Source organism: Mustelus asterias, chromosome 4 (genome assembly GCF_964213995.1).
Source record: "Mustelus asterias chromosome 4, sMusAst1.hap1.1, whole genome shotgun sequence".
Classification (NCBI taxonomy): Eukaryota; Metazoa; Chordata; class Chondrichthyes; order Carcharhiniformes; family Triakidae; genus Mustelus; species Mustelus asterias.
Genome location: NC_135804.1, coordinates 85,736,043 through 85,763,756, shown reverse-complemented (window position 1 = coordinate 85,763,756; position 27,714 = coordinate 85,736,043). Strand labels below are relative to the sequence as shown.

Sequence of the window (27,714 nt, the reverse complement as noted above, 5' to 3'; positions counted from 1 at the left end):
AAAATGTCACAGGCCTGTAGGTTTGGAAAAGAATGTTGAAGTGTTGGCAGATGAGTCCCAAATCAGAACAAGATCTCTTCCAATAATCAATAAATAGAGGGATAGAGTACAAATTTGCATAAATCATTGGTTAGGTCTCAGCTGGAGTGTTGTTTAAAAGTTTATTTTATTAGTGTCACAAGTAGGTTTACATGAACACTGCAGTGAAGTTACTGTGAAAATCCCCTAGTTGCCACACTCTGACGCCTGTTTGGATACACTAAGGGGCAATTTAGCATGGCCAATGCACCTAACCAGCATGTTTTCCGGACTGTAGGAGGAAACCGGAGCACCTGGAGGAAACCCATGCAAACACGGGGAGAATGTACAGACTACACACAGAAAGTGACTCGAGCCAGGAATCGAACGCGCAGGTCCCTGGCGCAGCGAGGCAGCAGTACTAACCACTGTGCCACTGTACCACCACACAGATAGTCACCCAAATTGGGAACCTAAGCCCAGCACTACAGGAAGGCTGTAAAAGTCATGAGCAGAGGGTGTACTAAAATGGTGTCAGAGGTGAGGGGCTTCAGTTAGGTGATTAGACTCGAGAACTTGGGATTGTTCCCCTGCAAGCAAAGAGGGTTAAAATGAAGGTTTATCAGAGCAGTTTGATATTACGAAGGGTTTTAATGCCGTAAGTGCCATTTATTGGGTTGATAACCGAGAACACAAATTTAAACTGCCAGTCAACTGAGACGGGGAGATGAGGAGAATTTTTTAATGTTAGGATCTGGAATGCACTGAGTGAAAAAGGTACTGGAAGCAGATGCAACAGTAACTTTCAAAATAGAATTGGAGATATACACTTGAAAAGGGAAAACAATGCAGGCCAAGGGGGCAAGAGCAAGGGAGTGGGACCAATCAGACAGCTTTTTCAAAGACAAGACAAAACACAAGAGGGTCAGTGGCTTCCTTCTGGGTTGTAAGGCTCAACGATATAATTAAATGGCATCAATAACTTGGACTATATGCAAACCAATGGAAGCAATGATTTAAACTTCCTATGTGGTTTGCAAGAAGACCAAAGAATTGAACAGTCACATGGTGGGATATTCTTATGTTATGCCTGGCAACATTAATTAATGTTCTTGCCTTTTTAGGAGGCCGAAGCCCTTGCAAAGCAAGCATCTTAAACTCCAACTTCACGGCAACCAATATTATCAGCAAACCAGACTATTCCATTTTGTTTTGGGGCCAAGTGGTTATTAATAGGGAGAACCAGTTGGGATTTATGGGAGTCTCTCTCGATTAGTTAAAACACGCAGTAGATTTTATTGATAACTCATATCTAGGTGACAATGGATCACCAGGCTAATATTAAACACGTTATTGAATATAATTACTTTTTTTAATAGCTTATTTTAGCTTATTTTTCTACATGGTCGTCTGATTTAAGCAGGCACCCAAAATGTTACCAAAAAAAAATCAAGTCATGATAAAAAATTTATTGACTTTAATTTTGTTATTTCCAAGTTTTATACTTTTGATTTTGACAATCCCATAAAACAAACTCTTTTTGACACTGAAGTTTTAACTTTGAGAGGAATTTCACTGCTAATCCCACAGCTGTCCTCCTTGTCTATTCCCCATCTGATTATTTTACCTCGTGTTGGAGCTTGTTTTATTCCAAAATCTTTGCTGGTCTCCAATCCCTGAACCAAAGGGCAAGTAAGGTAAACTGTTCCATTTTACCTGGTACATTAAGTGGCGATTATAATCATGTTTTAAGATTTTCAACAACGATCTCACAGGAGTGGCTGGAGCAAGACTGCAAGAACCTCACTCTCAGTAATGCCAGGTGAAGTACAGTTAAAACGGAATTTCCTCGTTCTCACTCTTTTGTACAGCACTACTTGCTGCATCTGATCATTCTGCTCCAATGTGACTGACAGAGCAGTGTTGTGTCTGGGTCTGATTTTAGGTGCACCCAGTAGTTGACAGGTCACAGGCCACAGCCAATTCACTTCTGCCCACATTCTTTTGCATTCAAAGTGCTTCGATAAGAAAGTAAAATTAAGTTGGCATTTTGAAACAGCTACAAACCAATTGTGCGATTATTCAATTGTTACTTCGACTTCGCTATTGGGATGTTTAAGCAGAAACCTCCCTCCCCAAAGGTTCTTCATTTTCCCAGCAGATCAATCTCCAGACTCGCACCTTGATGATATTGGAAATTATTTTAGAATGCTTTATTAGGTTTGATGCTTTCAAAAAGTCTTAAAAGGATTGCTGAGAAGGAGATGCAAAAGCATTCCACCATTCCTTGCACTTCTTCCCAGTGTATTTGCAGGTTATTTTTGCAGCATCTAGCTTTACTCCGATTCTTAAATTATTTTCAGCCATGTCTTAAAGACCAGGCAGCTTTGCGCATCAAACCAGCTTTAAAAATAACATGGCAGATGCTCCATACCCTTCGTACCAATACAGACCCCATCGCTTCCAGCTGGCACCTTCATGCCAACACCACTTTCTCAATATAACCTTCATGATACCCAGGGACCCAGAATATCAAAAAAGTGAGGATATGTTGGACTCTCTCAGCTGAGTGCAAACTGATGTTATCATCAGATTTTAGGGTTTTTTTTAGCCACTCTTAGCATACGATATGTTTTCTATCAGATTGTCTTCAAAGATTTCAGTAACCTCCCTACCTATCCCCTGAAAATAATTCCCGTTGAGGAAATGTCAATAATATTTGTTGCTGCAGTAAAAGTGATGTCAAATGTAACCGTCACATCTGCAGAGCAAGAGAGCAAAATTCTTAAATCCCCTGTTGTTGCTGACTATAATAAGCATAACATTACAGAGAATACATAATGTTTACGATAACAGAAACAGGCATTCAGCCCAACAAGTCTTTACAGATGTTTATGCTCTGCACAAACCCATCTTACTCCATATCATCCTGTCAACATATCCTTCTATTCCTTTCTCCTTCAGATAGCTAGCTTCCCCTTAAATTCAAATATGCTATTCATCTCCACTGCTGCTTGTGGTACTGACTTCCGTATTCTCAGCACCCTGTGAATAAGGAAGCATAGCATTCGAGACACTGCAACCGACAACCTTGAAACTGATGTTAATGCAGATGGATATTGGCTATCCCTATTTTGGCTGAGACAAGTGATTGTCAGTTTCTAACATGAATGTTTTAAATGGTGGGGACTTTATGGTAGGGAGAGAATGACTTGAGATCACAAGAATGGAGATTGCATCCAGATTCTGCATTTGTGAGCTTGACTTGATGGAGGTCATTCTTGGAGTTCTCTGCCAGTCTGGCCAGGTGGCTGTGGATTTATAATGTATGCTGGTCGCAGGGTGCCATCGTACCGCAACATGCCAACTCCCATCATGTCCGTGGAAAGTATCACGTGTTGTCAGATTAGTACTTTCCATTGATTTGTGGAACACATTGTAGCTTACACATTCAAATAAATCTTTATGTCTCTGATTTATTGCATTTGCTGTTAAGAACGTGTATACTTCAGAAAGTAAACAAAAAATGAAATTAATAAAATATTATGTTTGAAGCAACGTTCATGAGTGTCTTTGTTAAAGTCCTTTTGTCATAACTTTATTTGAACTTGATTTCTTCCCTCCCCAGGTACTGGCTCATGTTGAGGTAGAGATCCACTAAAGTCCTCAACTTGCTGTGACCTTAGCATTGCACATCATCCTGTTCTCATACACTTTCCAAACACAAATATCTCCTGGTTTAGCAATAACAAGTGAGGTTCCTGGAAATCTATTTTTCGCAACTTTTATACTGTTCTACATGGAGGCAAACATCTCGAGGCACATTGCAGGGCAGGTGGACAGTTGAATGGGACAGAAAAGGAAGGAAGCCTTTGAAGGGAGGGTGATTAAAAATTTGTAAGTTTATTTATTAGTGTCACAAGTAGGCTTATATTAACACAGCAATGAAGTTAGTGTGAAAATCCCTTAGTCGCCACACTCCGGTGCCTGTTCAGGAACTGAGGGAGAATTTAGCATGCGCTAAGCTGAGGTTTTGAGTTGCAGAAAGTGGGCGATTGGAGGATATGGAGGACGAATAGAGACTATGCTCAGAAATGAAGGAGAATGAGACCTGGAAGAAGGGAGGGATGAGGTCATGGAGGTTCGAGGTGTCCGTGAGAAACTTAAATCTGGTTCTGTGGAATGTGAAGAGCCAGTGAAGCTGGTGAGGTTATGGATAACGGAAACACATTTTGGATGGCATAATTAGGGAGGACAAGTCCAGTTATAAGCAGATGAAGGATTGGTTTATCCGGGTACGTAATAAGTGCTGAATCGGATGGAAAATATTTCTGAAATGCTGAATATATGATTCCAGGGTTTACTGCCAGACACTGTGTAATTAATAGCACACAATTTTCAAATAGTTGTTTTCGCTGGCTCCTCACTAAATTATTATGCAACATGTTAATTGGAGACAGGTGACTGCCATTTCCCTCTGTTGGTTTGTGGAAAATAAAATGGAAAAACGGAGTGAGCAGCTCCAGTTCTTGACACCATTTCCGCCAGTGTGTACATAATAATTAAATATGGAGGAAAGCTTTCCCATTCCAAGTAGCTGAAGCTTTCTCAGTGAGGCAAGACTCCGATTACACTGGGCCGGAAAGTAATGTGCCTATTATTTGCCTGCAAGCAGTCTAGCCAATCTAAAATGATCTTCATTGTGTAAACAAAAGCACAAACACCCTGTTTTACCAGCATCAACAAACAGAAGTGCTAATTGCCCCATATTCAGACTCATTTGTCTTTACAGTGCTGTGATTTCTGCTGCCCCAAATTCCTTCATGACAACATAGATTATAACTGAGGTTTCATTTGCTTATCTATGTTTTAGTAGCTTCTATTCACAAATATGACTCCTATTAGAAGAATAACAAACCATATTGTCAGATTTTAATCTGCCTTCTTAGGTTTCCTGTCATTTGTTTATAAATCCATTGAAGCACAGTCCCATTGTAATATATTCCCCCTTTAACAGTCACATTAACGCGCAGTCCCATTGTAATACACACCACCTTTAACAGTCACATTGAAGCACAGTCCCATTGTAATGTAGTCCCAGTTTAACACAGTCACATTAAAGCGCAGTCCCATTGTAATATACACCCCCTTTAACAGTCACATTGAAGCTCAGTCCCATTGTAATATACTCCCCCTTTAACAGTCACATTAAAGCGCAGTCCCATTGTAATATAGTCCCCCTTTAACAGTCACATTAAAGCGCAGTCCCATTGTAATATAGTCCCCCTTTAACAGTCACATTGAAGCATAGTCCCATTGTAATATAGTCCCAGTTTAACACAGTCACATTAAAGCGCAGTCCCATTGTAATATACACCCCCTTTAACAGTCACATTAAAGCGCAGTCCCATTGTAATATAGTCCCCCTTTAACAGTCACATTAAAGCGCAGTCCCATTGTAATATACACCCCCTTTAACAGTCACATTGAAGCACAGTCCCATTGTAATATAGTCCCAGTTTAACACAGTCACATTAAAGCGCAGTCCCATTGTAATATACTCCCCCTTTAGCAGTCACATTAAAGCGCAGTCCCATTGTAATATACACCCCCTTTAACAGTCACATTGAAACACAGTCCCATTGTAATATAGTCCCAGTTTAACACAGTCACATTAAAGCGCAGTCCCATTGTAATATACACCCCCTTTAACAGTCACATTGAAGCGCAGTCCCATTGTAATATACACCCCCTTTAACAGTCACATTGAAACACAGTCCCATTGTAATATAGCCCCAGTTCAACACAGTCACATTAAAGCGCAGTCCCATTGTAATACAGTCCCTGTTTACACATTGCCATTAAAGTGCACTCCCATTATAATATATTCCCAGGTAACACAGTCACATTAAAGCACACTCCCATTATAATATATTGCCAGTTTAACAGTCACATTAAAGCGCAGTCTTATTCTAACGTATTTCATTGTAGAGTAATTAGAAACAGGGTCCAACTTTATGGCCCAACACCCTGATATCAGCAGCAGCTTTGCAGGCAGGGGATCCATTATCTGCTATGGTGTCCTGCCTGCACCCCTGCCCCAGCTGCAATTATACCTGTGGTGGTGGGAGGTGATAGAAAGTCTGCCTACTTATGGGAAGTGTCTATCCTCGCAGCTTTCACTGTGTGAGCTGGTGATGGGCAAGGAGAGGATGCCATCTTAACAGACCTCCTTCAGTCCATTGATGCTCCCTCACCCACTTCAACTTACCTACTGCCTCCCTCTAATCCATGTACACCCTGGCCCTCCACCTTGCCACCCCCCCCCCCCCCCCCCCCCCCCCCAAAGTGGGATCTTTAAACTGCCCCAAGTGATACCCAAAAACCTCCTCAACACTAACCTTTCACTCCAGCTGCAGCTCCTCAGCCTGGCCACTGTTTGATTGAATGGCAGCTTTCAGAAATGAGACTTCTTGCCAAGATGGAGGAAGAAGTCCCACTTGAAGTGCAGTTAATGCCTCTCTGAGCAAAGCCGCCAGAAACCTTCCGCTACGGAGCAGTGGGGAAGATCAGTAACTCTTTAAATGCAGCCCATACTAAACTTACAGCATAGCTGGGCAAGGCCATGCTGCCTCACAGTGCCAGGGACCCGGGTTCAATTCCTGGTTTGGGTCACTGTCTGTGTGGAGTCAGCACATTCTCCCCGTGTCTGTGTGGGTTTCCTCAGGGTGCTCCGGTTCCTCCCACAATCTGAAAGATGTACTGGTTAGATGCATTGGCCATGCTAAAATTTTCCCTCAGAGTACCTGAACAGGCACCAGAGTGTGGCGACTAGGGGATTTTCACAGTAACTTCATTGCAGTGTTAATGTAAGCCTACTTACATTACATTTCTGTGCAGAAACAATTGGGCAGTAATAGGGATTTCAGCTACCCTAAAATTAACTAGGACAACATCAACATCAAAAGTATGGCGGATTCAGAATTCTTATTGTTGGTTTTGGAAATGAATTGCAGCTAGTGGAAAGTTTGAGTATTTCAGTGGTAATTGACATAATTCAATTAGATTTATAGTAGTTATGGAAAAGGATGAAGGTAGACCAAAAGTAGAAGTTTTCACCTGGGGAAAGGCCAAAATTACTTAGCTGAGAAATGATTTGGCAAAAGTGGACTGGAATCAGCCACTTGAAGGCAAATCAGTGTCAGAGCTATGGGAGGTGTTCAAGGAGATAGAAAGGGTTCAGGGCAAATACCTTCCAACAAATAAAAAGATTGGCACTCATAAATATAGATCTTATCCTTCTCTCCACCTCCCCCAACCCTCCCCAAAATGCAGACAGTGTAGCTTAATGCAGAAAATAAGAGCTTAAATCCGAAGACCAAAGCTTAAAAGTGCAGGAAGTCTAAAGAAGTATGGAAGGTGTGGTGGGGTTGAGGGGGGAGAGGGGGGGGCTGGTATTTGCGCTTTAGATGGGCTGAATGCCTACTTCAGGCCCCTTTCCAATGTTGGATCATGACTGACCCCATTCTGCGTTTCATTTTCTCAGATAAACAGCAGCCAAACTGCTGGTCGTTGGAAGAGGCATTTTAAAAGATGAGTAAAAGAATCTGACTCTGGAAGGAATGGAATGCTTCTCCTAGCTCCCCATAAAAAACGGTGAGCCACTGCTCCCGTACACTCCTCCCCTTCTCTGGACTCAAAGTAATTTCTGTGCCAGTGCCCCCACCAGCCAGCTTTGCTCTTGGAGCGCAGTTGGCACACTGACTGTTATGGTGGAGCTGCCATTTTAATGGTGCCTGGTTCTTGCTCACCAGTTTTGACATGGTGCTTTGTGCCTGCTACTGAGTTCGTGCCCAAATTGGTCGTCAATCTCGGGGTCCATACTTTTAATGCTTGGAGTTCAAACTTCTTTTGTCAATTTTCATTTTCAGTTGTACACATTATTTGAATAATTGAAACCCGAAGAAGGGGGGTGGTGGGGGGAGTTCCGAAATCGACCATTCACTGACTAACACAGCCCCTCACAATTTAAAGCATCTGCTTCTGGTAATGTTTGTGTTATTCAAGACATCACAGATGCCAGCTTTAAATAGAGACAATGCATCAGTTAATATTTTGACATTTCCTGGCGATGGAGATAAAGGATCAGCTCTGGAATCTTTGAGCTATACTTGTTCTCAAAAACATTTCTTACTAATTCAACATTGGCTCTGTTCTAAAGTAACGCTGACATGAGTCACAGGTTCCATCTGAAGGCAACATTAAAGAGAAAAAATCTTATTCTGTTCCATTATTAATGTTTCAAAAAATGGTTATGATTTTCAAATAAACTTGTTTATTTTGGTGATTACTGCAAAAATGAAGTCCAGAAAACACAATTTTATACTGTCTGCCTGGTGACTAACTTATGGATTCTTGGCATGATGCACGTTTTGTGAAATGACCCCATTCCATCCATCATACATGCATTATGACAACTTTTGGCCTGGAAGAAGTATAGTAAGGAAAATTTGTAATTCTTTAAAATGTCTGTGGAATCTCTAATGTTTTTAAGAATGTTTAAAAATGACTTGTAAGAATTTGCAACAATTGTAAAAGAACCAATTGTAATTTTCTTGGGTAATGAGAAATACCAGTCCATGTGACCTGGTGACCCTTGACCATCGCAAGGCAGTAACAACAGGAAGGAAGTTAAGATGCAGTGTGGGCACCACCGAGAAGATAGACAAAGAAGCTACTGCTGTAAAGAGCACAGGAATTCTTGGAGGCACTGTGTGAGCTGGCTAAAGAAGTCTAAAACCTGGAACGCTGTGTGAATAGTTCAGAGATGCTGAAATGATGGGCATTTTACCAGAAGTGGTCAAACCATGAACAGGTATTGTTGGTTGGTTGATTGAAAAGGCACTTTGAAAGCGATACCAACAGGACTGTCATGACCTTAGGGAGAAAAGGTTTATTGAAGTGTGCCTTTCCAATCGCAATTACACCCATTAAACTTTTAAAGTGAAAGCTGCAAATGGATAGCACTCCGTCCCTACCCTGACAATATTTGAGCATTGTATTAGGTGGCACAGTGGCACAGTTGTTAGCACTGCTGCTTCACAGCACCAGGGACCCAGGTTTGATCCCAGCCTTGGGTTTGCACATACAATTTCTTTAAAATATTTTAAACGTTAACTCTCCTTCTGAGAATGGATTGCTTGTGCACTGCAGCCTGCTGACCAGCTTGTATTAAGACCAGAAAGGTGGGGGGTGTTCTAATTTCAAGGTACCCTCTATGTTTCTGAGGATAGGTCAGTAACCTGAGCCCACAGTTTTCTCTCTCTGCGGACGGTCCGCTGAGTGATATCGGCATTTTTCTGTTTTTTTCATCAAGTAGACATCATGCTTTAAGGCCAGGTTCAGCTGTAGGCCGCCGCTGGAATACTGTGTGCAATTTTGGTCCCCTTATTTGCGGAAGGATGTATTGGCCTTGGAAGAAGTGCAGAGAAGGTTCACCAGGTTGATACCGGAAATGAGGGGGTTAGCTTATGAGGAGAGATTGAGTAGATTGGGCCTGTACTCGTTGGAGTTTAGAAGGCTGAGGGGAGATCTTATAGAGACATATAAGATAATGAAGGGGCTCGACAGGGTAGAGGCAGAGAAATTCTTTCCACTTAGAAAGGAAACAAGAACTAGAGGACACAGCCTCAAAATAAGGGGGAGTCAGTTTAGGACAGAGTTGAGGAGGAACTTCTTCTCTCAGAGGGTAGTGAATCTCTGGAATTCTCTGCCCATTGAAGCGTGGAGGCTACCTCGTTAAACATGTTTAAGTCACAGGTAGATAGATTTCTGATCAATAAGGGAATTAAGGGTTATGGAGAGTGGGTGGGTAAGTGGAACTAAACTACTATCAGATCAGCCATCATAGAATCATAGAAACCCTACAGTGCAGAAGGAGGCCATTCGGCCCATCGAGTCTGCACCGACCACAATCCCACCCAGGCCCTACCCCCACATATTTACCTGCTAATCCCTCTAACCTATGCATCACAGGACTCTAATAGGGCAATTTTTAATCTGGCCAATCAACCTAACCCGCACATCTTTGGACTGTGGGAGGAAACCGGAGCACCCGGAGGAAACCCACGTAGACACGAGGAGAATGTGCAAACTCCACACAGACAGTGACCCGAGCCGGGAATCGAACCCGGGACCCTGGAGCTGTGAAGCAGCAGTGCTAACCACTGTGCTACCATGCCGCCCCATGATCTTATTGAATGGCGCGGCAGGCTCGAGGGGCTAGATGGCCTACTCCTGCTCCTATTTCTTATGTTCTTATGTATAAATAGGTTGTTGTCTGTTTCAGGAATCATTGGTGACTGAGCATTCATGTAATTGTCGGCGTCCAACGTTGAGGGCCCTGGATCATCAACATTTTTCCATCTGATTGCACCTTTGTGAATCGATATTTTAAAATAAAATGCCTACAGCCCCACTGCTTCCAAATGATTTTGACCTGCTGTTCAGAATGCTCATTACTTCAGACAGATCAATTTTACAGTTCAGCATCTGCCAAGAAAGAGCAAGTTTATCAAGGCTTAAGTTGATCTGTTGATGGCAAATTCATATTAGATTCTTCAAATACATCTCGGCCCACTTTTGGCTGACTGTCTGCTTCTTTTTGGTCTGTTGACATTACAAATCATCAAATGGTTGTACTCAGGTGATTCACTGTGTGTTAGAAACCTCGAAGAAAAACTACAGCACAAACAGGCCCTTCGGCCCACAAGTTGTGCCGAACACATCCCTAACTTCTAGACCTACCTATAACCCTCCATCCTATTAAGCTCCATGTACTCATCCAGGAGTCTCTTAAAAGACCCTATTGAGTTCGCCTCCACCACCCCTGACGGCAGCCGATTCCACTCGCCCACCACCCTCTGTGTGAAAAACTTCCCCCTAACATCTCCCCTGTACCTACCCCCCAGCACCTTAAACCTGTGTCCTCTCGTAGCAGACATTTCCACCCTGGGAAAAAGCCTCTGAGAGTCCACCTGATCTATGCCTCTCAACATTTTATACACCTTTATTAGGTCTCCTCTCATCCTTCGGCTCTCCAAGGAGAAAAGACCGAGCTCCCTCAGCCTATCCTCATAAGGCATGCCACTCAATCCAGGCAACATCCTTGTAAATCTCCTCTGCACCCTTTCAATCTTTTCCACATCCTTCCTATAGTGAGGCGACCAGAACTGAGCACAGTACTCCAAGTGGGGTCTGACGAGGGTCTTATATAGCTGCATCATTATCCCCGGGCTCCTAAATTCAATCCCTCGATTGATAAAGGCCAGCACACCATACGCCTTCTTAACCACCTCCTCCACCTGCGGGGCTGATTTCAGAGTCCTATGGACCCTGACCCCAAAGTCCTTCTGATCCTCTACTGTACTAAGAGTCTTTCCCTTTATATTGTACTCCTTCATCCCATTTGTCCTACCAAAATGGACCACGACGCATTTATCTGGGTTGAAGTCCATCTGCCACTTGTCCGCCCAGTCTTGCATCCTATCTATGTCCCTCTGTAACTTCTGACATCCCTCCAGACTATCCACAACCCCACCAACCTTCGTGTCGTCGGCAAACTTACCAACCCATCCCTCCGCTTCCTCATCCAGGTCATTTATGAAAATGACAAACAGCAAGGGTCCCAGAACAGATCCCTGGGGCACACCACTGGTGACTGACCTCCATTTAGAAAAAGACCCATCTATACCCACTCTCTGCCTCCTTTGGGCAAGCCAGTTCTGGATCCACCGGGCAGCAGCCCCTTGGATCCCATGCCCTCTCACTTATTCTAGAAGCTTTACATGGGGGACCTTATCGAACGCCTTGCTAAAATCCATATAAACCACATCTACCGCCTTCCCTTCGTCAATGTGTTTAGTCACATTTTCGAAGAACTCCACCAGGCTCGTAAGGCACGATCTGCCCTTGACAAAGCCATGCTGAGTATTCTTGAGCATACTAAACCTCTCTAAATGCTCATATATCCTGTCCCTCAGGATCTTCTCCATCAGTTTACCAACCACTGAGGTTAGACTCACCGGTCGGTAATTACCTGGGCTATCCCTATTCCCCTTCTTGAAAATAGGAACCACATCCGCAATCCTCCAATCCTCCGGCACCTCTCCCGTCAACATCGGCGATGCAAAGATCATCGCCAGAGGCTCTGCAATCTCCTCCCTCGCCTCCCACAGTAACCTGGGGTACATCCCATCCGGACCTGGCGACTTATCTATCTTGATGCCATTCAAAGATTCCAGCACAACCTCTTTCTTAAAGTCCACATACTCAATCCTTTCAGTCCACCGCACGCCTGCAGTACATCCACCCAGGTCCTTCTCCTCTGTGAAAACCGAGGCAAAATACTCATTGAGCACCTCTGCCATTTCTACTGGTTCCGTACAGACTTTCCCGCCTTCACCTTTTATAGCCCTATTCCGTCACGTCTTATCCTTTTACTCTTCACATATTTATAGAACGCCTTAGGGTTCTCCTTAATCCTACCTGCCAAGGCCTTCTCGTGACCCCTTCTGGCTCTCCTAATTTCCTTCTTCAGTCCCTTGCTACAAGCCATATACTCTTCTAAATCCCTATCTTCGCCAAGCTCTCTGAACCTTTTGTACGCTTTCCTTTTCTTCTCGACTAGGTCCCGCACAGCTTTCGTGCACCACGGTTCTGACAGCACACAGAGGTCTACTGAGGCCCTCTACAGGATATGTTTTGTCTTTCCTTATCCATCATTTTATGCAGTGAGAATGCGTTCAGATGGTCCAGTCTTCTCAGCAATTGTGCAGGAGTTTTTTCACCCAGTTTTGTCTCCCAACTAAATCAATCATCTACCTGCCATCTCACCCACTGCTTTTTACATTCACTTGCTCCACCCCACTAGTTTGCATTAGCTGCAGACTATCATCTCCAGGATGCACTTAAACAGCCTGCCAAGTCTTTTTTAACACCCTGACTCTCTAAAAGGACAAGGATAGAGGATGCATGGGAACACCAAAACTTGCATTATCCCCTCCACGTCATGCACCATCCTGACATGGAATTATACGCTGTGGAGATGCCGGCGTTGGACTGGGGTAAACACAGTAAGAAGTATAACCTGGTGTTGTTAAACTTCTTAATGGAATTATACGGTCATACCTTCATCATCGCTGGATTAAAATTCTATTGGTTTTAAGATAGCTATGGAGAATGATAGGCCTGGCCCAAAAGTTAAAATTCTAAATTGGGGCAAGGCCAATTTTGATGGTATCAGACAAGAACTTTCAAAAGTTAATTGCGGGAGTCTCTGGGAAGGCAAAGGGACATCTGGTAAGTGGCATGCTTTCAAAAGTGTGTTAACCAGGGTTCAGGGTAAACACATTCCTCTTAGAGTGAAGAGCAAGGCTGGCAGAAGTAGGGACCCTGGATGACTTGGGATATTGAGGCCCTGGTCAAGAAGAAGAAAGAGACACATGACATGCATAGGCAGCTGGGGTTAAATGAATCCCTTGAAGAGTATAGGGGGTGTAGGAGTAGAGTTAAGGGAGAAATCAGGAGGGCTAAAAGGGGACACGAGATTGTTTTGGCAGATAAGGCAAAGGAGAATCCAAAGAGCTTCTACAAATACATAAAGGGAAAAAGAGTAACAAGGGAGAGAGTCGGGCCTCTTAAGGATCAACAAGGTCATCTATGTGCGGATCCACAAGAGATGGGTGAGATCCTAAATGAATATTTCTCATCAGTATTTACTGTTGAGGACAGCATGGATGTTAGGGAACTTGGGGAAATAAATAGTGATGTCTTGAGGAATGTACATATTACAGAGAAGGAGGTGCTGGAAGTCTTAAAGCGCATCAAGGTAGATAAATCCCCGGGACCTGATGAAGTGTATCCCAGGACATTGTGGGAGGCTAGGGAAGAAATTGCGGGTCCCCTAGCCGAGATATTTGAATCATCGATAGTCACGAGTGAGGTGCCTGAAGATTGGAGAGTGGCAAATGTTGTGCCTTTGTTTAAAAAGGGCTGCAGGGAAAAGCCTGTAGTGGGTAAATTGTTTGAAGGTATTTTGAGAGACGGGATCTACAGGCATTTAGAGACGCAAGGACTGATTAGGGACAGTCAGCATGGCTTTGTGAGTGGAAAATCATGTCTCACAAATTTGATTGAGTTCTTTGAAGGGGTAACCAAGAAGGTAGATGAGGGCAGTGCAGTTGATGTTGTCTACAAGGACTTTAGCAAGGCCTTTGACAAGGTACCGCATGGTAGGTTGTTGCATAAAGTTAAATCTCACGGGATCCAGAGTGAGGTATCTAAATGGATACAAAATTGGCTTCTTGACAGAAGCCAGAGGGTGGTTGTACAGGGTTGTTTTTCAAACTGAAGGCCTGTGACCAGCGGTGTGCCTCAGGGATCAGCGCTGGGCCCACTGTTATTTGTCATTTATATTAATGATTTGGATGAGAATATAGGAGGCATGGTTAGTAAGTTTGCAGATGACACCAAGATTGATGACGTAGTGAATAGTGAAGAAAGTTATCTGCGATTGCAACGGGATCTTGATCAATTGGGCCAATATATGGATTAGAGAAGAATTGTCGAGGATTTGAAGAAAGGTGATGCATTTTGATAGATTGAACCAGGTTAGGATTTATTCAGTTAATGGTAGGGCGTTGGGGAGAGTTACAGAACAAAGAGATCTAGAAGTACATGCATATAGCTCCTTGAAAGTGGAGTCACAGGTGGACAGAGTGGTGAAGAAGGCATTCGGCATGCTTGGTTTCATCGGTCAGAATATTGAATACAGGAGTTGGGACGTCTTGTTGAAGTTGTACAAGACATTGGTAAGGCCACACTTGGAATACTGTGTGCAATTCTGGTCACCCTATTATAGAAAGGATATTATTAAACTAGAAAGAGTGCAGAAAAGATTTACTGGGATGCTACCGGGACTTGATGGATTGAGTTATAAGGAGAGGCTGAATAGACTGGGACTTTTTTCTCTGGAGCGTAGGAGGCTGAGGGGTGATCTTATAGAGGTCTTTAAAATAATGAGGGGCATAGATCAGCTAGATAGTCAATATCTTTTCCCAAAGGTAGGGGAGTCTAAAATTAGAGGGCAAAGATTTAAGGTGAGAGGGGAGAGATACAAAAGTGTCCAGAGGGGCAATTTTTTCACACAGAGGGTGGTGAGTGTCTGGAACAAGCTGCCAGAGGTAGAAGTAGAGGCGGGTACAATTTTGTCTTTTAAAAAGCATTTAGATAGTTACATGGGTACGATGGGTATAGAGGGATATGGGCCAAATGCAGGCAATTGGGATTTAGCTTAGGGGTTTTAAAAAAAAAAGGGCGGCATGGACAAGTTGGGCCAAAGGACCTGTTTCCATGCTGTAAACCTCTATGACTCTATGACTCCCTTCCTTAACAGCACTGTAGTGTACCTTCACTACACAGACTGCAGCAGTTTAAGATGAAGGCTGAGGTTCAGTTCTTTTTTTATTCATTCAAGCAGTGGCATGGTGGCACAGTGGTTTGCACTGCTGCCTCACAGCACCAGGAACACGGGTTCAATTCTAGCCTCGGGTCACTGTCTGTATGGAATTTGCATGTTCTCTCCATGTCTGCGTGGGTTTCCTCCGGGTACTCTCGTATCCTTCGACAGTCCAAGGATGTGCAGGTTAGGTGGATTTTCCATGTTAAGTTGTTCATTAATGTTCAAAGATATGTAGGTTGGTAAGTGTGTGGGGTTGTGGGGATAGACAGAGGGGAGGGCCTGGATGGGATGTTCTTTTGGAGAGTGGGTGCAGACTCAATGGGCCAAATGACCTCCTTCTGCACTGTATGGATTCTATGTGCGCTTCACTGGCTAGACCAGCATTTATTGCCTATCCATAATTGCCCTCGAGAAATCATAGAAGTCATAGAAACCATACAGTGCAGAAGGAGGCCATTCGGCTCATCGAGTCTGCACCGACCACAATCCCACCCAGGCCCTACCTCCATGAGGTGAGGCCACATTGGATTTGGTACTGGGAAATGAACCGGGCCAAGTGTTAGATTTGGTTGTGGGAGAGCACTTTGGAGATAGTGACCATAATTCGGTGTCTTTTGTTATTGCAATGGAGAGGGATAGGGCCGTACGGCAGGGCATGGTTTACAATTGGGGGAGAGGTAATTATGATGCGATTAGGCAAGAATTAGGGGGCATAAGTTGGGAACAGAAACTGTCAGGGAAAGGAACTAATGAAAAGTGGAACTTTTTCAAGGAACAAATACTGGGTGTCCTTGATAGGTATGTCCCTGTCAGGCAGGGAGGAAATGGCCGAGTGAGGGAACCATGGTTCACGAAAGAGGTGGAATGTCTTGTGAAAAGGAAGAGGGAAGCTTATGTAGGGATGAGGAAACAAGGTTCAGATGGCTCGATTGAGGGTTACAAGCTAGCAAGGAATGAGCTGAAAAAGGGGCTTAGGAGAGCTAGGAGGGGACACGAGAAGTCCTTGGTGGGTCGGACCAAGGAAAACCCCAAGGCTTTTTACTCTTATGTGAGGAATAAAAGAATGACCAGGGTGAGGTTAGGGCCGGTCAAGGACAGTAGTGGGAACTTGTGTATGGAGTCAGTAGAGATAGGCGAGGTGATGAATGAATACTTTTCTTCAGTGTTCACCAAGGAGAGGGGGCATGTTTTTGAGGAAGAGAAGGTGTTACAGGCTAATAGGCTTGAGGAAATAGATGTTCGGAGGGAGGATGTCCTGGCAGTTTTGAATAAACTGAAGGCCGATAAGTCCCCTGGGCCTGATGAAATGTATCCTAGGATTCTTTGGGAGGCAAGGGATGAGATTGCAGAGCCTTTGGCTTTGATCTTTGGGTCCTCGCTGTCCACGGGGATGGTGCCAGAGGACTGGAGAATGGCAAATGTTGTTCCTCTGTTTAAGAAAGGGAATAGAAATGACGCTGGTAGTTATAGACCGGTTAGTCTTACTTCGGTGGTTGGTAAATTGATGGAAAAAGTCCTTAGAGATGGGATTTACGACCATTTAGAAAGATGCGGATTAATCCGGGATAGTCAGCACGGATTCGTGAAGGGCAAGTTGTGCCTCACAAATTTGATAGAATTTTTTGAGGAGGTAACTAAATGTGTTGATGAAGGTAGGGCAGTTGATGTCATATACATGGATTTTAGTAAGGCGTTTGATAAGGTCCCCCATGGTCGGCTTATGATGAAAGTGAGGAGGTGTGGGATAGAGGGAAAGTTGGCCGATTGGATAGGTAACTGGCTGTCTGATCGAAGACAGAGGGTGGTGGTGGATGGAAAATTTTTGGATTGGAGGCAGGTTGCTAGCGGAGCGCCGCAGGGATCAGTGCTTGGTCCTCTGCTCTTTGTGATTTTTATTAATGACTTAAAGGAGGGGGCTGAAGGGTGGATCAGTAAATTTGCTGAAGACACCAAGATTGGTGCAGTAGTGGATGAGGTGGAGGGCTGTTGTAGGCTACAAAGAGACATAGATAGGATGCATAGCTGGGCTGAAAAATGGCAAATGGAGTTTAACCCTGATAAATGTGAGGTGATTCATTTTGGTAGGACTAATTTAAATGTGGATTACAGGGTCAAAGGTAGGGTCCTGAAGACTGTGGAGGAACAGAGAGATCTTGGGGTCCATATCCACAGATCTCTAAAGGTTGCCACTCAAGTGGATAGAGCTGTGAAGAAGGCCTATAGTGTGTTAGCTTTTATTAACAGGGGGTTGGAGTTTAAGAGCTGTGGGGTGATGCTGCAACTGTACAGGACCTTGGTGAGACCACATTTGGAATATTGTGTGCAGTTCTGGTCACCTCACTATAAGAAGGATGTGGAAGCGCTGGAAAGAGTGCAGAGGAGATTTACCAGGATGCTGCCTGGTTTGGAGGGTAGGTCTTATGAGGAAAGGTTGAGGGAGCTAGGGCTGTTCTCTCTGGAGCGGAGGAGGCTGAGGGGAGACTTAATAGAGGTTTATAAAATGATGAAGGGGATAGATAGAGTGAACGTTCAAAGACTATTTCCTCGGGTGGATGGAGCTATTACAAGGGGGCATAACTATAGGGTTCGTGGTGGGAGATACAGGAAGGATATCAGAGGTAGGTTCTTTACGCAGAGAGTGGTTGGGGTGTGGAATGGACTGCCTGCAGTGATAGTGGAGTCAGACACTTTTGGAACATTTAAGCGGTTATTGGATAGGCACATGGAGCACACCAGGATGATAGGGAGTGGGATAGCTTGATCTTGGTTTCAGATAAAGCTCGGCACAACATCGTGGGCCGAAGGGCTGTTCTGTGCTGTACTGTTCTATCTATATCCCCACATATTTACCCGCTAATCCCTCTAACCTATGCATCTCAGGACTCTCAGGGGCAATTTATAGCCTGGCCAATCAACCTAACCCGCACACCTTTGGACTGTGGGAGGAAACCGGAGCACCCGGAGGAAACCCACGCAGATACAAGGAGAATGTGCAAACTCCACACAGACAGTGACCCAAGCTGGGAATCGAACCCAGGTCCCTGGAGCTGTGAAGCAGCAGTGCTAACCACTGTGCTTCCGTGCTGCCCCTCATGTGTGCGGAACTTGGCCTAAACCGGGATGTTGGGTTTATGTCACACTATCAGCAACCCCCACAGCTTGCCTCCTGGACTTGCAGAATCTCACTGGCTGTCCTGTCTGGAGACAATACACATCTCTTTAACCTGTGCTTAATGCTCCCTCCACTCACATTGTCTGTATCTTTAAGACCTGGTTGGCTGTAGAGATTCGCATTCTAATCAGTATTCTGTAACTTGATTTTGTTTCTCTGTGCCCTGTTTGAGAGCAGATTTCCACTCCATCTGATGAAGGAGCAGCGCTCCGAACGCTAATGGCATTTGCTACCAAATAAACCTGTTGGACTTTAACCTGGTGTTGTTAAAACTCTGACTGTGTTTACCCCAGTCCAACACCGACATCTCCACATCATGATTAGTGGCACAGAGTTCTAAGACATCATGGGAAATATTCAAATAAAGTGAACCACATTCTTTATAACAATACACTCACAGAAGCATCGCTCTTATTGGCATGTGCTCTAGACTGTTCTCAGAAATAGAATATTCATCCGCCAAGGACGAAGCTAGTGATCCCAAACAGCTTAATGAATAGATAAAGTATTAAACCAGATGAGATGGTCTGGTTCAACCAACAGGTGGTCATGGGAAAGACAGTCAGAAATCACCTGTAACCACTGTTCCCGTGCTAATAAATGTGATTGGCCAAAGTATATGACATTTACTAATAATGATTGACCGGTACGAATGATGATTGATTCATTTCTGACTGGGATGAACCAGTGGGCGTGTAAAATGACTTTTGGAAATTGTATAATTATACTGCCAATGTGATGTAACTTCAGAGAAGTTTTGGAATGCCCAACATTTGTCTCCCAGCGTATGTTGGTCAATAAAGAATGTCTTTCACCAGGATACTGTCATTGCAAGTCTTTGTATTAGCTAGAGTTCAGCTCAATACTTAGCTTCTGACAAAACCCCGACAGAACTGGCATAGTTGGCAGGATTGTTCACAGGAATCTGGAGGCAGGACACATCTCCTAAGAGTGGGTGAGTATATTTTTATTCAAGGAGTTACGTGTCAGGCTGCCAGAGCTGTAAGTTGAGCGATCTGGAGTTGCAAACACAGTATCACTGAGTAAAGAAGTCGTGCTTAATGCAGGGGAACAAGGACAGGGACTCTTGTGTCTGCCTGAGGAGCAGAGCACAACAGCCACGTGACAGGAGAAGACATTAGAGGCTAAGTTGCACTTAATGTGGGGACCAAAGACAGACTCTTGGATCGCCCTGAGTAGCGGAGCGAAGATCCACACAACAGGGAAAGCGTCAAGGGATAAGAACCATAAAAAAAGGGTGATGGTCAGTCCGGGCACTAGGGGTCTGCAGTGAGGGACTCAAGAACAATAATGACAGCTGGTATTAGGGGACACGAACTGCACAATGGTGACAGCCAGTCCAACTGTGAGAGATCTGTAAGCACGGTAGCACGGTAGCACAGTGGTTAGCACTGCTGCTTCACAGCTCCAGGGACCCGGGTTCGATTCCCGGCTTGGGTCAGTGTGTGTGTGGAGTTTGCACATTCTCCTCGTGTCTGCGTGGGTTTCCTCCGGGTGCTCCGGTTTCCTCCCACAGTCCAAAGATGTGCGGGTTAGGTTGATTGGCCAGGTTAAAAAAAATTGCCCCTCAGAGTCCTGGGATGCGTAGGTTAGAGGGATTAGTGGGTAAAAATATGTGGGGGTAGGGCCTGGGTGGGATTGTGGTCGGTGCAGACTCGATGGGCCGAATGGCCTCCTTCTGCACTGTAGGGTTTCTATGATTTCTATGATCTCCAGTGGGGGACTGAAAAAAGTTTAATACAAGCAGTAGTGACGGAGCATGGGAAATTAATAAAGAAAATTATAGAGAAAGGGTATAATTCCGAAGCTCCCAACAGTGTGGTGGACAGGGCAAACAAAAAATAAATCAGAAATGGCAGCAGTCATTTAGCAGTTATCGTGAGAAATCGCCTCCAGAGGAGGGCATATAGTCAGTAAATAGCCACTGCAAAGGCAGCGCAAGAAGAAATCATGCATACACCCATACGGCAGATGGTGAGAGGATCATTCTCCAATCCCTGGATTAGGAGAAAAAAAGGCGGGGGGCGTGGGTTGGAGCAAAGGAGAGAGAGAGAGAGACAGACACAGACACAGAGAGGGAGACAGACAGAGCAAATATTGTGAATTAATTGGCAAGATGCAAAAAATTGATTTGAGAAGACCTGAAGTTGAGCTGATAATTTGAGTAGTTTTTTTGTATTTGTGTGTTTGTATGGTCTGACTGTTGTCACATTAGATTGAGGACATGTTCTGTTGAAGCCATTGTTTGTTTTTGTAGAGTATTTATAACCGGCAGTAAATGCTATGCTTTACACTTTAGTTCAACTTCAAGTGGGCTAAGAGTGCTAAATTTGTTAAAATTTAAGTTTAAAATCTCTTGGTTTTAATTTTGTTTTTGGAGTTTCATTACAGTTTGGAAGAAAGAAGAATGAAGGCTGTTGTCTTCCATTTGCGTTTGTGTGTGAGTTTAATAAAGTACTTGTGTGAATGTTTTTGTTATATTGTTTGCTTTAATGCTTTAATGTTTCTTCCTCCTAATTGAGATTTTACAATAGTGGGTTTGATATAGAGTTTAAAATTAAATGGCGATTGGATTAAAGTGTAAACCAAAATAAGATACATTTTTGAAATTCCTTAATCTTCAGTATAATTGATGGCCACAATTGTCCTCAAGAAAATACAGGGATTCGACAGAGATTTTGAGGTCTGTCACTTGAAGAAGCTGGAAGTGAAAGTGACTTGTTTAAAATTTGTGAGCTGCAGCAATCTCTATATCGCGTGTCATGTTCCGCTTGAAGGCTTGAAACGCTAACTAGTTCAGCAAACTATTTCAGTTGATTTGAGTTTACATCATTCCGAAACTTACGCCTACATTAGTTTATGAAGGCAGATTTGTGGGAAATAATTAAAAGTGCAAATTTTAAGTGTAGGTTAGAGGGATGTAGAATAAGTGTGAAAATGTGATAGTTTTAATTTGGTAGGGTTAATTAAAAGTTGGGATATTTGAAATGATTATGATAAATCTTGTTTTGGATTAATCTTGGATCACAACTTCCTGTTAGATTCAAAGACATATTCTCAATCCAATTGGCAATGAAAAGATAATTTTAGAATTAGATTCTGAGAAAAGAATTAGTCCTAGGTTCCAAATATTTGCCAAAAAAGAGTGACAATGTAATGACATCCATTTGAGAACTTTACATCACCCCTTTTGAAATTAGCAGAGCTAATTAACCCATTCTGCCTCAGCCAGGATTGATCTTTGTATTTCAAGATTTGCAGTAGCTTCAAGGCATTCTAGATTTTCAATATAGCAGAAATTATCAGTCTGAATCAAACTTGAGGAAGAGGGGAGAGCATTTAGTGAGGAGTTACAAAGGATAGAATGGGCAGGGGAATGTGAGGCTGCACTCACCAATAATTGAACAACTTTGGTAACAGCACTGGCCTTAGGACTGTCCGACAATGATGGGAATTATTATACTGCCATAGTGACCCAACAGCATTCTAGCTGGGATGTGTGGTGTGGGTGCTCAAAGTTAGTGAACCAATCACAAGACTGGGAGAAGTATTTCCGAACACAAAGCACATCTTACTGCAAATTTTGAATATGGGAAGGTTGGAAACTGTATCAGATGCAAGGTGGGCTCGATGGGAAAACCTGCTCCTATCTCTAAACTGACATTATTATAGTTAGAGATGAGGGAAATAACCCAGTAGAATAGATGAACATTGAAGGAAAGGAACATGTGATGTACAGATCAGATGTGAGATGAGATGTGGGGAAGTGAACAGGGTAATAGAAGAGACATTATAGGAGAACTGATAGTTGAACAGTGTAGGACAGCATTAAAAGTGGGATTCATTTGATGGATAATAAAAATGATAATGGTGATAAAAAGAAACATTTAACAGGATTCTAAAAGAAGGAAAAAGTAATAATAGCATAGTTTAAGTGGATGTAGGAATATTTTTTTTAAAAAGAGGAACAAAGAACAAAGAACGATACAGCACAGGAACAGGCCCTTCGGCCCTCCAAGCCCGCGCTGCTCCCTGGTCCAAACTAGACCATTCTTTTGTATCCCTCCATTCCCACTCCGTTCATATGGCTGTCTAGATAAGTCTTAAACGTTCCCAGTGTGTCCGCCTCCACCACCTTGCCTGGCAGCGCATTCCAGGCCCCCACCACCCTCTGTGTAAAATATGTCCGTCTGATATCTGTGTTAAACCTCCCCCCCTTCACCTTGAACCTATGACCCCTCGTGAACGTCACCACTGACCTGGGGAAAAGCTTCCCACCGTTCACCCTATCTATGCCTTTCATAATTTTATACACCTCTATTAAGTCTCCCCTCATCCTCCGTCTTTCCAGGGAGAACAACCCCAGTTTACCCAATCTCTCCTCATAACTAAGCCCCTCCATACCAGGTAACATCCTGGTAAACCTCCTCTGTACTCTCTCCAAAGCCTCCACGTCCTTCTGGTAGTGTGGCGACCAGAACTGGACGCAGTATTCCAGATGCGGCCGAACCAACGTTCTATACATCTGCAACATCAGACCCCAACTTTTATACTCTATGCCCCGTCCTATAAAGGCAAGCATGCCATATGCCTTCTTCACCACCTTCTCCACCTGTGACGTCACTTTCAAGGATCTGTGGACTTGCACACCCAGGTCCCTCTGCGTATCTACACCCTTTATGGTTCTGCCATTTATCATATAGCTCCTCCCTACATTATTTCTACCAAAATGCATCACTTCGCATTTATCAGGATTGAACTCCATCTGCCATTTCTTTGCCCAAATTTCCAGCCTATCTATATCCTTCTGTAGCTTCTGACAATGCTCCTCACTATCTGCAAGTCCTGCCAATTTTGTGTCGTCCGCAAACTTACTGATCACCCCAGTTACACCTTCTTCCAGATCATTTATATAAATCACAAACAGCAGAGGTCCCAATACAGATCCCTGGGGAACACCACTAGTCACAGGCCTCCAGCCGGAAAAAGACCCTTCCACTACCACCCTCTGTCTTCTGTGACCAAGCCAGTTCTCCACCCATCTAGTCACCTCCCCCTTTATCCCATGAGATCCAAAAAAATATGTGTCAGAAGTGGGATTCGAACCCACACCTCCAGTTGGAGACCCGGCTTATGACGGAAGGACTTCACTCCTTGAGTCTGGCGCCTTAGACCACTCGGCCATCCTGACACCCATAGGAAGAAATAAGATGTACACTAATGGACATTTGTAAGCCCACTACACTTTTTTGAATATGGGACAAGTTTGACTGAGGAGAATGTGTGGTTTGCAAGCTACCTTAAAAATGATCCTATTTAAGACAAAGAACAAGCAATCAAAATAGGTTACAGTCTGAAATCAAATAGAAAGATTTGATTTCTGATTTAAAGATATTATGAAGCAAACGGAATAGAATTAAGTAATTGAGAAGATAGAGACTGGAAGTTAAATAGCAAAAGGGAATTGGAATATTGAGTGCAACCCAATTAATTGGAATATTTCGACTTGCCTCGGATATTGGCAAATGAAATAATACCTAGATGGGAAATGCCTCTTCAATTAGACTCTGACCAGGGAGTCCACTTTACAGGAGAGTCTTAAGAGAAGCCCGTCGGATGTTAGGGATAAAACAAAGATTTCATATACCATACTATCCCGAGAGCTCAGGAATGGTGGAACGAATGAACTGGATTTTGAAGGATAATTTAGTTAAAGCTATTGTACAAGAAGGAAACAATTGGGTGCGGGCTTTGCCTGCAATATTGCTGTGGCAGAGAGCTTCCCCTGCTCGAGGAACAGGACTAACTCCCTTTGAATTAGTGACTGGAAGACCAATCCCAGAGGAGGCAATAACAGGTGAAGGGAACTTGAAAGAAGCCAAGGAGTGGTATTCCAATGAATGAGAGATTTGGTAGACCACCTGTATTCTCTCAAAAATCAGGTAATCACTCAACAGCAGCATAGGGACTTGATGAAAATGGCAGGAGAGAATACTCCTAAATTACCCACACCAGAGGATAAGGTAATGGCGAAACTCATGACAGATAAGAAAGGGTTGGGTGTTCGATGGGAGGGACCCTATGAAGTGATTGTCACAGGACAAGCACGTGCTCTAATCAATGAGAAGTACAGTCAACGATGGACACAGCTGAAGCCATACCCCAATGAGTAATCCTGTAATTATAAAGCTGCCCCAGTGGATGAACGATCCTATAGAACAAGGGGTTATTATGGCCTTTGCGGCCACCTTGGTGATAATAGTAATAATTTGGATTTGTAGATGAGCGACTGGAATAGGCCAGGCCATGGGATAAAGAAACCAGGAGGGTATTAGAAAAGAGGAGATAGAACTGATGTGATTGATAAGATACTAACTTAAAGCTGGAAGGCATTTTTGTTTATGCTTACAGAATACCACCGATGGCAACGGAGATCTCTGAATCTACTCTGTGCCAAACAGGACTACAGCAGACAGATCTTTTGGACAACATCGGACAGTTGGCATGTAATTGAATGTAACGCGGTTGCTACATGGATCTGTAAATAATAATTTCACTTACCTGACATTGACCAACAGCTGGGAATATAAAAGAGAGTTGTAGGGACTTTCGATAGATAGTTAATTGTCAAAATGATTACATATGTTTCTATTTTTTTAATATTGGTTTTACTGATTTTGACTCAGATAGGACCAGCACCTAAGGTCATTCAATGTTCCCCTTGGGAACTGCATGTCAACAGTTACTTACACATGGCATACACATATGCTAGAATTTCCAACCAATCAGGGTGTTGGGTTTGCTCGCATGTCCCTATACATGCTGAGGGGGAAATACCTTTCCAACTATTGCCCCTGTCATGGTCTGAATTGATTATGGCGGACCAACGGGCCCAATGTTTCAAGTATCCTGGAAATCGGATACCAGGATTCTCCAGTAAAGACGACAGGAAAAACTTTCATAGCGGTGAATCTTGTGAAGTTAGACTAGGCCATATGAAGAGTTATACCCTGTTTCTAATCTATCAAACCCAGCTCCTAGTTTCATCCTGAAACAAATCACATCGAAACCAAAAGGGATATATTGTGCTGAGAATAAGGAAGGCCCTGGGAGTAACTTAGGCTTCAGTGAATGTTACCACACTGTAAATCAGACCAGCTGACTATGCCTGAGCCCACCCAGTAATGATCAATCTTGCAATATCTCTTACTGCTTCAAGGGTGGCAACACTTACCCAACTCTCAACGGCACATATTGGATTTGTGGGGATATGGGCATATCCGTAGCACCCTCTTGGATGGAAGGGATCATGTTACCTTGGATATGTAGTCCCATACATACATCATACCCCTCACCTTCCTTCTTTGATGAGACATCGACGTGCTATTATACTAAAAGAACGTTATTATGGCATGATGGTCCCCTGGTTTGGAATCGGGAGGTTCCAAGAAAGCAATTAATTATTCTTGATTTTGAAAAAAATTGCCAATGATATAGCCAATGCCTTTATTGAAACTGATGATGAAATGGTTGCCATGCGCACCGTAATACTTCAGCATTGAATGACATTGGACTTTATCTTGGCAGCCAGGAGTGGAACATGTGCTGTAACTGAATCAGAGTGTTGCACATACATACCAGATAATTCAGAATCTATAACTGATCTAGCTGGTCATATTAAAAGAGATGGAGAAACTCAAGCAGGCCCAACCCTTTACTCTTGGGGATTGGGCTTCAGGCTGGCTCGGCTCCCTGGGAACACCAATCATGCAAGGGATTGTATTTTTTTAAATTGTGATCTTAGCATTTGTTGTAACTGTGCACCTGCTCAAATGCTGCTGTGCACAAGTAGTCAAGTCCACACAGGTTGCATCAGCAGTGATGACAGTTAGTGTGGAGAAAAGAGGATCCCAAATGCCAGATAACCCTTCGGGATCCAAGAATACTTACTTAAAAACATGCATTTAGCAGCCTAATCTTGGGCTGGCCAAGGGCCAAAAAAGGGGGAATATGTTAGAGGGATTCAAAATACCCTGGGATGAGAACACTGATAAAGACTATTATAACAGAATGGATTAACTTAGGATAAGAATCACAGACTGGCTTATACATATATTTTACAGAGGTAATGTTTGCATAGAAACACATATAACCACAGTTAGAAAATTCAAACATGTATTTCTGAAAAGTGTGTTATTGAAAAAGCATACATCTTGGCTAATGACATAGAGTTCTAAGGCATCATGGGAAGTAGTCAAGTAAAGTGAACCACATTCTTTATAACAATACACTCACAGAAGCATAGCCCTTATTGGCATGGGTCTAGACAGTCCTCATGAATAGAATATTTCATCAACCAAGGACGAATCTAGTGATCCCAGACAGCTTAATGAATAGACAAAGTATTAAACCAGATAAGATGGTCTGGAGCAAGCAACAGGTGGCCATGGGAAAGACAGTCAGAAAAGACTCGTAACCACTGTTCCCATGCTGTCAGAGAATAAATGTGATTGGCCAAAGTATATGACATTTACTAATAATGATTGACCTGTACTAATGATGATTGGTTCATGTCCGGCTGGGATGAGACAGTGGGCGTGTAAAATGACTTCTGGAAATTGGATAATTATATTGCCAATGTGATGTAACTTCAGAGAGGTGTTGGGATGCCCAGCACTTTTCTCCTAGCGTGCGTTAGTCAAGAAAGAATGTCTTTCACCAGGATACTGTCGTCGCGTGTCTTTGTATTAGCTAAAGTTCAGCTCAATACTTAGCCTCTGAAAAAGCCTCTACATCCTGTAATTGAACCTGTTCAATAAGGCTGGGACAGGCTGTTCCTTAATCTTTGAGCGTTGGCTGATGTTTCAGGATCTACAATGGTTGATTCAGGCTTTCACTCTTCTAGGGCTGGTTCTGATCTTCAGGTCATCTCACTGGGGTGGTATCTGTTCTGGTCAGTCTGATGATGCTCGCTATGAGGTAC

At 43.4% G+C, this 27,714-nt stretch overlaps 1 protein-coding gene and 1 non-coding gene across 4 annotated transcripts in view; one reads left to right on the top strand and one right to left on the bottom strand.

Moving 5' to 3' along the window:
- The window catches only part of LOC144492825 (adapter SH3BGRL-like), a 119,924-nt gene extending 116,344 nt beyond the window's left edge, over positions 1-3,580 (top strand). For all 3 annotated transcript variants that reach the window (XM_078211321.1, XM_078211319.1, XM_078211320.1), the window contains one exon: positions 1,143-3,580. In XM_078211321.1, coding sequence (XP_078067447.1) covers positions 1,143-1,175 — 33 coding nt within the window. In that variant the 3' untranslated portion in view covers positions 1,176-3,580. The remainder of the gene's footprint in view (positions 1-1,142) is intronic.
- A 20,236-nt stretch (positions 3,581-23,816) lies between these two features.
- trnal-caa (transfer RNA leucine (anticodon CAA)) lies at positions 23,817-23,922 on the bottom strand. The gene is made up of 2 exons: positions 23,885-23,922; positions 23,817-23,851 (listed from the first exon to the last, which is right to left on the bottom strand). It is a non-coding gene; the product is annotated as a tRNA-Leu (tRNA).
- Positions 23,923-27,714: the final 3,792 nt, after the last annotated feature.